We start from the raw sequence: 10,822 nt of genomic DNA, 5'->3' as shown, positions 1-10,822 counted from the left end.
CTGGCTCAAAAATCATAAAAGAAAAAAACTTCTCAACAAATTCTGGTTATTTTCTATTTGCTTTCTGTTTTCAGGACTTCCAGAGTTTGAAATATGATGAGCTCTTCTTTGTAACAGGGGTAAAACAGGGTATCTATCTTCTTTGTGTCAATAGGGTATTTTTTGTTACTAAAAGGCTGGTTTCTCAGATAAATTAATGAGTCTAAATGAAGAACCTTAAGAAAAACAGTATCTCAAGATGTGAAATAAATATGCAAGATTTGTCAATGCTATAGGATTGCAATACTGGCTCTTTTAGCCATTCAGGAAGACCTACTCACTACTCTGTGATTCAGTTTTTCTGCTTCTGAAGTGGAACCGTAGGTGTTACTACACCTTTTTGAGCAAAATAAGAATCAATTAACTGCAATTCAAAAAGGACTTCGATCAAGCCAAGTGACACGTATTACACGTTAAGCATTACACGTTATTGACTACTGCATGATGGCCTATTTTTCAGTGAGCCTTTGATCTGGTGTTTCCTCCTGAGAAGCAGACATCATGAAGCAGAAACTGACATCATCAGTTCAAACCATTCTGCTACTTGCTCTGACTGCAGTGAGTCTGATGGGTAAGTACAACACTTCCCGAAACACTTGGTTTTTCCTTAGAATACTTTCTTTAGATAAGTCTGAGGCTTTACCTGATCTCTCCTGACCACCACTGGAGCCTGTACGTATTTAAATTACTTTCTTCTAAAGCTTTGTATGGAGATTTTGGAAATGGCTTGAGTCCTCTTTTCTTTTTATGGTGTTAATTTCATGATTATGTGGTGGCAATGGTGAAAGGCAGTCACTCCATGCCTACACTCACTCCATGCTTGGCAATTAGCATCATGTAATAGTAACACTATTAGAGATAATGGTATGGAACTTTAATGAAGTAAAAGCTTAGGCTGAAAAGTTACCTAAGAAAGCTTAGGTTGAAAAGCCACATGCTTTTCATGTCAAAATGTATGTAAATTTATGGTCTATGTTCTTGGTAGAAATTAATGACGAGTAGTCTTAATAGGAAATATTCTTAAGTGTTTTGGGATTGTCAGGGAATATTCAAATTGGCTGGAGCACCTCCCATATGGGGACAGGCTGAGAAAGTTGGGGCTGTTCAGCCTGGAGAAGAGAAGCTGCGTGGAGACCTCAGAGCAGCCTTTCAGTATCTGAAGGGGGCCTGTAAGGATGCTGGGAGGGGGACTCTTCATCAGGGACTGTAGTGGTAAGGCAAGGGGTAATGGCTTCAAACTTGAACAGGGGAAGTTCAGGTGTGATATAATGAAGAAGTTCTTCACAGTGAGGGTGGTGAGGCACTGGAATGAGTTGCCCAAGGAAGTGGTGAATGCTCCAACCCTGGAGGTGTTCAAGGCCAGGCTGGACAGAGCCTTGGGCAACATGGTTTAGTGTGTGGTGACCATGCTCATGGCAGTGGGGTTGGAACTAGATTGTCTTGAGGTCCTGTCCAAACCAAACCATTCTATGAATCTATGAAATAATTAATGAATACATTCAGTTTACCAATACGCAAAATACTGCATCCAGCCCATTGATTCCTTCTTTTTGTTGCTTGACTATAATTTACCCCAAATATGTGCAAGTAATGAAACTGTTGCAAAGTTGAAGGTGAAATTTAGTTTTAAGATGACCTGAAGATAAAATTTTTTCATATTTTAGGAAAAGAAAAAAAGGTCATACATTTACTTCCAAGCTTTTAAATTTAATTTGAAGATGAATGTACACTTTCTAAGTTTAGGTTAAAATCACATTTTCATTGGAAAATGAGAAGTAAAATAATTTTAGTAGCTGTTTTAGAAATATATTTTCTTAAAGTTTTGAGACTTTTCCCAGGCAGACTTACTTGACAAATTCAGTCTGTAGTTTCAAATCATTTTACTGTCCTCAGAAAAGCATTCCTTGCTGATTGTGTCATTCAATCATAACAACCAAAAACATTGTCCAACTCTAACTAGCTGGATTTCTGCACTTGCCTAGGTCAGTCATACCCTGGAAAACCTAAGATAATAAGATGTCATTCTCTAGAAAAGGAAACCTTTTCTTGTTGGTGGAAGCCTGGCTCAGATGGAGGACTTCCTACCAATTACACCATGTTCTACAGCAAGGACAGGTAACAATGCATATGTATTCTGTAAACGATCAAGTGATGATTATGATAGAATGAGGGAATGATAGCATTAATTTATAAAGGTGTTTTTATGAATCCCTATTAAATCTCGGATAGCCAACAAAGGCTACATGAGATGAATGGCTCTCCCTTGTTGGCAGAAAACATGACCACTACCGGTCCCAAACCTTCAGCCTGTCCCTACTGAAACTCATCTGGCCTAAAATCCCACTGGTCTAAAGACGTGTTAGGAAAGGTGTAGTTTATCCATCTTATCAGGAGGCACACAGCTTTTAGCTGAATGGCACGCTTCTCTGAGGAGGGGACCATCAAGGCAGCACAGAGCTGTGGGGGCTCCCCTGGGGCAGCAGGGCAAGACCTCCATCCCTGGGGACAGGGCAGGCTGGGGTTAGCCCAGCCTTGGGCATCAAGCACCTGGGGACAGGGCAGGCTGAGTCCAGGTTGGTCCAGGATGTCAGCCCATGGGTTGGGGCTGGCTTGGGTGGCAAACTGGAGAAGGACAGGGCTGTGGGGAGCTGGAGACCAGCCCTGCTGCAGCACGCTGACATGGGCACCGGGGACCCAGGCAGTGTGTGAGAGATGGTGGTGCCTTCAGGGTCCTGCCAAGGAGCTTGTCCAATGCTGTGCACAGCAAACCCCCATCTGGAGATATAGATCATCTTTGCTTCCCCTTCTGGATTTGTAGCCAATCTCACGGTTCCCAAAAAGGCAGTAAAATCAAATGCGGCTGTTGCATCTCAGAAGTTAACGTTCTGGTTAAGTTTGTGACTCATTCATCCTGTTTAAGAATAAAATGTGTATATGTTTAGCAACTCTGCTTAACCTGTGCTTCTTTGTATAACTGCCCTTTCTTCCTGAAAACAAGAGGTCTCTGAACAGGGCCAAGAAAGCAGGGAGGCTCAGAGATTATGTATCTTTGAATAAATCCCTAGAGGTTCAGAATAGGTAAGGTAAAGCCTCAGACTTCCCTGCTCCAACTAAATAAATTCCAAGTCATTTGGTACTGATCAGGAAAGATGCAGCTTTTAATGAAATTACCGTACTCAACAATAATTTTGTGGAAGTCCAGATGTTTCAATCTTGATCAAACCAGAAATTTTAATGAATATTTTAAGTCATGCTTATCACAGTGCAGAACAGTCCTGCTTAGAGATGGACAAGAATGCTTATCCAGTTCATTAAATCCGCTGAACACCAGGCACTACCAAGCACACCAGGCGTGGGCCACAGTTGCCTTTCTTAGCTTATTGTCTCTTGGGTACAGTCCCCTTATTCCCATCTTCTCTTTGTGAACCGGGACAAAACTGCCTGGAAACTAAGAGACCTTGTTATTAGTGGTGCATTGAGCTTAACAATGGGACTAAAGTGCATCCTTGAACCATCTCAGCTGGTGCTTTGGTTTCATGCAGTTCTTCCCACCTGGGATAGACTCCGAGTCATCACCCATTTCAGCTCTGAGTACAAAATGATCCCTCTCCTAAAAAAGCTGAAGACCCATATAAAAGTAATAGATAAGCAGCCATGAATTAATCAGGTATTTTTTATTGAGACAGTTGGGATGATGATCATGTTAAAAAGCAGATAAATTAACATCTTGCAGAAAACAAAAATAATAAAACACTCGTCTGCCATAGGGCCCATGAGGTTACTTTCCAGGGGAAATATGTAAAGAAAATATTTAGCAGCTTTTCTTCTTTAGTCAAAATGAATGTGTTTAATTTGCTGTTTAATTTGCTTTTAAACATTTTTTTAAATTGCCTTTGTGCTGTCTCTGGAAATTTCTCTTTCCATTCTTTTGTTGGCATATTCCTCATCCCGAACTGCAGTAAAAATAGTAATGAAACATTATGGTAATAGCATTTGACACTTGCCAAAATGTTTCCCAGAGGTGGGATCATATTTAAGTCTAAACATTTCAAATTTCTTTGCTGAACCTAGGCCATTTCAAGAATATTATCTGCTCTGCTTCATTTCCTAAACTTCTAACTTTTTTAATCATTTTATTTCAGTGAAGAAAAAATCTATGAATGTCCAGACTACCAAACATCAGGTCCCAATTCCTGCTACTTTGATAAAAACCACACTAATCCCTGGACAACATATAATATCACTGTAATAGCAACAAACGAGATTGGAAGTAACATCTCGGATCCTCAGTACGTGGATGTGACCTCCATAGGTAAAGAGAAGAATGAAATTAAAAACAAACTAGTTGGAGATGTCTGTGGCTTTTAATCCCAGAGCAAGTAGTGGTGAGAGATTTCTTTCATCTTGTGAAACTTGCTGTGAACAGTTTATCTACAGGTGATCTGAAATATGCATCTTTAGTTGATGCGAAAACTGCGTTCTACTTATGAATTAAGTAACTATATATTTTATTGTCATTTTAATTACGGCTGGAAAATTTGCTCCAGGTTTTTTTTTTCCAGATGTAAATATGTCTCTAGCTGCTGGCTGTGCAGTCTTGGGAGGGTAAAAGTAACTGCTCAAGCATTCTGCCAGCTTTTTGTAGAATTTCATATTCCTACTCTGTTCTGCTTTCTGCATACACATAATCTACACATTGTAATGATAAATGTAGTCAGTCTTTTTAGCTATAAAAAATCTGATATTTTAATATTGCAAGAATATATTGATGAAATGACAATTTTTATTTCCTTAGCCTGGCAAATTCAAAGTCTAAGACTTGCTGATACTGTGGTAAATCAATCGCCAGTTAAACCTTATTAGAGAGAAAGGAGAAAAAAGCTATTGTACTGTTATCTTACAGAAGTGCTGAATGATCTGGAATTGATGTGCTGAAATACAAATCTGTAAAGGAGGTGCCTTTTTTCCTGAGAGAAAATTAAATCATTAATGGCAAACTTTTCATTTATACAGTTCAGCCAGATGCTCCCGTGAACCTCACTGTAGAAACAAAAACATCTGCTAGCATAACAAACCTTTGGGCAAAATGGTCTCCACCTCCAACAGCTGATGTCAGAGCTAATTCACATGTGTATCACTATGAGCTACGACTAAAAACTGAAGGAATGGAAGAGTGGGAGGTAACAGGAAAATATATTTATTGTATAAATGCTCTTTTGATGAGTTGTCTTGTCTGAATTTCACTGGTATTATAAAAGAAATTAGTTTCTGTAGGGACAGAAAAATTAATGTAACCAAATCTGACCCAAGAAAAAAAAATACTGTAACAGTTTGTGGACACAGTGAAATTCAAGGTATTTGTACAATTTTCCTAATGTCGTATGGTATAAAAACCTCTGTAGTCCACCAGTACAATATTTAGTTGTAATTTTCATAATGTGTCTGCTCCCAAGCATCAAAGTAAGAGACTACTCAGTTCATATAGTTTAAGCCAAATCAGGATCAAGGCAGTTTATGGATTGATTAAGATGTAATGAACAAGCAATTGATTAACTCTGCAGTCAGGGTCAGTATTAGCAATAGAACAGGTTAATCATAATACTGGGCACTGGAAAGTATTAATAAACACCTACAAATTTATAAACACACTTCTGTAACTAGTCCTAGAAGTATGCTAAATGCAGAAATTCCCCTCTCCCAGGAAGCGTAGGTAAGAAGCACACCCCACCTCCTGCAAGTACAAACTCCTCTAGGTACAACTGCTTCTGCAGGCGACACGGATGCTTTAACTTAACATGAACCCGCATCCCTTCTACCGAGACACACATCAGTGAGAAAGCACCCACATGGTCACAAGCATACATGCAGGTGTGGGTTCCTGCCTGCTGAAGCCTGTGCTGTCTGGAGTGCAGCTACTCACAGCGTCAGAAGTCATGATGCTAGCTGAGCAGCTTCTGATCACATCAAGCTGAGCTTCAGCTGCTGATAAAGATTCCAATTTCGTCTCCCTTACAAACTTTCATGCTTCCTTAAAACTGCTTTTCAGGCTGACCCTTTTTGTTTCATCTCTCAGTTATCCCCTAATTCCTATTTAATTGGTCTGAGAGTCAACATCATCTTTCTCTCAAACACGATCAGGTGGGGGCAGAAAGTTTGGGGTGTCCTACTCACGCACACTGCTTCCACTCATGTTCCCAGCCGTTACTATCTTCCTAGCAGTGAGCCACAGTAGTCCCACAGGTGAGACGCCAGGATGAAATACCATTCTTAAGATCATAGTGAAGTGGCCTCAGTGCTACCTAAATTGTGGATGCCTTAATGATGGAGAAAGCTCTGTGTTTTGAAAGATTTCTGAAGAGAGTCAAAGGGCCTGAGGAAGGCACTAGCTGCTGAGAAGTACTACACGGAGGGCTTGTCTGTGAGTTTGACTACCTATAATATTGCTTGCGCTGTGGATCTGATGGAGTACTAACTTACAGGAAGTCTACAAGTAAATATGTTCTTGAGTATCAGAATCTCAGTGTCACTGAAGTGAGATTTTCTCTTAAGTCACTATCTTTGCTCCTCTGAAATCTACATCTGAATACCCAGCTGAAACCCTTACTTTTCTGAAGTCAGTGACACAAGCTCCTTTATGGTTTATTTATTAAAAAGGCTGAATTATCTATTGTTTTTCTTGCCCAATTTCTTTTCCAGACAATACCTGTGGGAGTGCAGACACAGTACAATGTGATTAAGGTACAACCTGGAGCAAAGTATGTTGTTCAGGTCCGTTGCATGTTAGACCTTGGAAAATGGAGTGAGTGGAGCTCTGAAAGACACATTCAGATTCCCAAACGTGAGTGGATGATTGCTGTTCTGTTAATTGTTTTTAAATTCTAGCTTGTTCAGTGTTGTGAAAGGTGCCTAAATGGCAGCCCTGAAAACCTGGTTCCTCGCACAGATACTTCATAATGGTGGGAGAACATTTTAGTGCATCTTACACATACTTCATGTGTAACCACATTTTAGTCACTCAGGATCCTCTGCTCAAACTGGCTACGACAAACAGGCTGGGATTTACCAGGAAGTCACTTGTGGTACAGGTGTGCCTAAATAATCTATTGCTTCTCTCCCTTTATTTAAAAATCATGTTGATTTCATCTGCCACTGTAGATACCACGTAATGGTACTTGTGTAGGAATCATTCATTTGTTCATTAGTAACTGAAATGGAAGCACTGCCATGTCTGACAGAGCATAACATTTGCAGCTACTATCACATGGAAATAATTATCTGTTTTGTGGGTTTGAGTGGATACATTAAATATGCATTATATCCTGTCTTGTCAGACACTTTGGCCAAATCTTCTGTCGCTGATTGTATTATTAATTATTTGACATGGAGATTGCTGAAGTATTGTTGATAAAAAAGTACTTTTTAATTGTCCCATTTTGAGATCTGGTAATTTAGAGTTTAGGCAATTAGAAATTTGGAAAATCAATGTGCCTACTCTACATAGTAGAAAATATATATTATTAATGTAATAGGACCATATTTTGCCACAAATACATAACTGCAAAAGTTTCAATCCCATCTTTTGACTGGCATCCTATTCAAAATCTAAACCTTTTCCTCTGCGCTACTCAAAGTGCTTTGCTTGATTATATAAAAACATTATCAGGAATCCAAATAATTATAAACTGCTTGGCAGCAGTCAGGGGAGTAGTCTGAGTATTGAGTATAATGTCACTTTACAAGGAAATATGAGAGCTGCTTCTTTGTATCTTTGAAGTCAGCTCCACATAGCTGCTTCAAAAGAAAATTACTGTCAAGGACATAAACAAATGAGCAAACACATTCTTTCTTTTTTTCCTGTAAAAGCCAAAACAGATGACAGCATATTTTTTAAACAATCAGAAGCATCTTAAAACACATTTTTTTAAAGGAAAAATTGTTCATGTTGAAAACAGATTGGATAGCAGAGTGTATTTTAAATCATTTATAGAACATGCTATAGGAGTAACTAAGCAGCCCTTATCAGATCTGGGGCAGAGAAGAGCTAAATCCAGGGAACCAAACCAGCTCCTCAGCACAGCTGCAGTGAGAAAGGATTTTGAATCCAGGTCAGAGTAGCAGGCTGCTGCCCTAACCACTGAACCGTTCTTCCTTTCCTATGCTAATATGAAGCAAAAGTTTTTCTTTCCTTGTAGAAAAGAAAGGCATTTTGCCATGCTCTGCTTGCATTGTTTTGTAAGTAAGTTCAGAGTTGACATAACACATTAAACTTACTAACCGGTTCATTTCTTTATGTTTTAACAGGACAGTCACCTCCTGAAAAGCCTACAATAATAAAATGCCGTTCTCCAGAAAAGGAAACATTTACTTGTTGGTGGAAACCTGCTTCAAATGGAGGATATCCTATTAACCACACTTTGCTTTACAGCAAAGAAGGGTAATAAGCTGTGTGCAATTATTCAGTATTTTATTGGAAGGTCCTGGAAAACTAATCGTGATCGGTTTTGCTTGTAGGAGTTGTCATTTTCCATAGGACATGGTTTTGTCCAAGTGATGCTAGGACATGGTTTTGTCCAAGTGATGCATTCTGGAATAGCACTAAGGTTGAAATAAGGTCTCTCTATGTCAGGTTTTTCAAGTTTCATTGAATTCTTCTGCCCTGAAAGACAGACTGCTTTGCAAGGTGCCATGGTGCAGCAACTGCATAAGAGCATGCACAGTCCTGTAGATCTTCAGCCACACAGCCCCAGAAATAAAACTTTCCAAAATTATCAGATAGATACTAGAATTTTCATCTTCTCATAATGCTTATTTTGCACAAGTATTCATAGGCTATGAAAGCCTCCTGGTTTCTGCCATAATCTTGGTCCTGGAACTCAGATTGAGTGCTAAACATGCATTTTAAAGGAGTAGTCAATATTTTGTATGGGTCCCGTGAACTATTTTTGGTTCACGCAGCACTGCTCAGCCTTGCACTGCCCCGCCTTGCACTGCCCCAGCTGGATGCTAAACTCTGTATGTGTTAGCTGAAAGCCAGGTCTTAATGCAAAAAGACATCTACTGGTCCAGCCAGCCAGGGCAAAGTTGAGGTCCACATCCACAAATTTCTCTTTTGTACTGTGCCTCTCAGAGGAGCCTGGAAACAACTACTACATACTCTACTTTCTCTCCTACCCCTGCTCCATTTGGGAAGCTTGTCGATGGATTTGAAGGACAGGTACAAAGTAGATGTTTTTGAGGAACAGGTGATGAAAGAACAAAAGAGATTCTGAAAGCGTATTAAAATGCAGAACTCATGCAAGTGTGAAATGAACATTGGAAATACTCAGTTTTTTAATAGATGGCTTAGAAGACTTCACAATCACTTATACTGGCTCTCTGGAACCTGTAAAGGCTATGCAAAGTGTAATGGCATTCAGAAAAGTAAGAAAGAGCCCACTGCTGCATCTACAACAGCCTAAATTCTTCAAGTTTTGTAGTCTGTATTTTCCGGGGGGAATGCTTACTACAGTCTTTGGAATTGTCGAAGGATTCTTTAGTCTGAAAACAGTTTTCCAATTTCTTTACACTGCCAGGCGTGAAAAATCGGATCCAGCCCTAAATAATGCTGAATACTAGTAATCAGTCAGGTGTTATAGTCTATGTAATCACACAGTCTAATCACTGTGACTCTTTCATTTCAGAGAAGAACAAGTTTATGAATGTCCAGACTACAAAACTGCAGGCACCAATTCATGCTACTTTGATAAAAAGCACACCTCTTTCTGGACCATATACAATATTACTGTGAAAGCAACAAATGAAATGGGAAGTAACGTCTCTGATCCTCATTATGTGGATGTGACTTACATAGGTAACAGATAAAAAGCATTTATGTGGAACCAAATAGTTCATGAGTATATGTTTTAAGAATTTTAATTCCAGCTTTTCTCATGTGTAGTATTATATCCAAGTTAAAAACTTGTAAGAACAAATAGGATCTTATCTTGCTTACTGAGAAAAGGATCAGCCACCAGCAAATCAGAATAGGCTAAGACCACCAACATTCCACCCAAACAAACTATAAACAACACCAGAGCCACAAAAGAAACACCTAAAATTAACAACCACCCACACCCCACAACATATGGTGCAATAATGAATTAATATTCATCCCTTCACTGTTTCATTTTCGAAGGAAACCTAAAAATTCTAAAAGTTTTATAAATGCATTCAGATAAGAATTTATTGGTTTTCCTTCTCAGTCAAGCCTTAAGAAACATCATCCAGCTAAAATCTGTTTTCCATTCTACCAGCAACTGAAATCAAATTGATCTTTTAACTAATAACACTTAACTTTGATTTGCCTAAAAGTAGTTTCCAGACACAAGAGAAGCTGAATTAGTGTTTTTTATAGCAGTGTACTGACAATCTCTTTTAACAGACTTTTTCCACAGAGTGATTTTGGGCAAGGATTTAGGTATTTTTCTAAGGGAATGGAACTTTATCATCAATAAACATTTTGTTATCAAGGATCTGGCTGCCAAGAGTCTGGCTGCTAGAGAAAAGGCTTTATATTTTACTCTATGCCCTGACTACTTTGTATGAGTGATAAAATACATGCACAATATGCACAAACTCTACCTCTGAACTGAGGAAGCTGCAAGCCTGACTGTAGTAGAAACCTGCATTCCATTTTGGAGTATTTTTGAAATACAGACAGGGGTTTAATATTACTGATTTTATTTTTAAATAGCCTTACATATGCATGTAGGGATCATGCTGTTGTGTTTTCTGAATGTAAAAG

The 10,822-nt window shown here is 39.0% G+C and overlaps 1 protein-coding gene across 1 annotated transcript in view; it reads left to right on the top strand.

The window, feature by feature from the left end:
• The first annotated feature begins 540 nt into the window (after positions 1 to 540).
• Positions 541 to 10,822, top strand: part of PRLR (prolactin receptor) — a 12,952-nt gene continuing 2,670 nt past the window's right edge. Inside the window, exons 1-8 of the mRNA XM_010011948.1 lie at positions 541 to 610; positions 2,022 to 2,154; positions 4,182 to 4,351; positions 5,053 to 5,219; positions 6,519 to 6,521; positions 6,736 to 6,877; positions 8,341 to 8,473; positions 9,720 to 9,889. Of these exons, the coding sequence (XP_010010250.1) occupies positions 541 to 610; positions 2,022 to 2,154; positions 4,182 to 4,351; positions 5,053 to 5,219; positions 6,519 to 6,521; positions 6,736 to 6,877; positions 8,341 to 8,473; positions 9,720 to 9,889 (988 nt within the window). The remainder of the gene's footprint in view (positions 611 to 2,021; positions 2,155 to 4,181; positions 4,352 to 5,052; positions 5,220 to 6,518; positions 6,522 to 6,735; positions 6,878 to 8,340; positions 8,474 to 9,719; positions 9,890 to 10,822) is intronic.

Source organism: Nestor notabilis, unplaced genomic scaffold, assembly GCF_000696875.1.
Source record: "Nestor notabilis isolate BGI_N333 unplaced genomic scaffold, ASM69687v1 scaffold2643, whole genome shotgun sequence".
Classification (NCBI taxonomy): Eukaryota; Metazoa; Chordata; class Aves; order Psittaciformes; family Psittacidae; genus Nestor; species Nestor notabilis.
The sequence above is the reverse complement of the archived record's forward strand: the minus strand, read 5'-3'. Positions and strand labels throughout refer to the sequence as shown.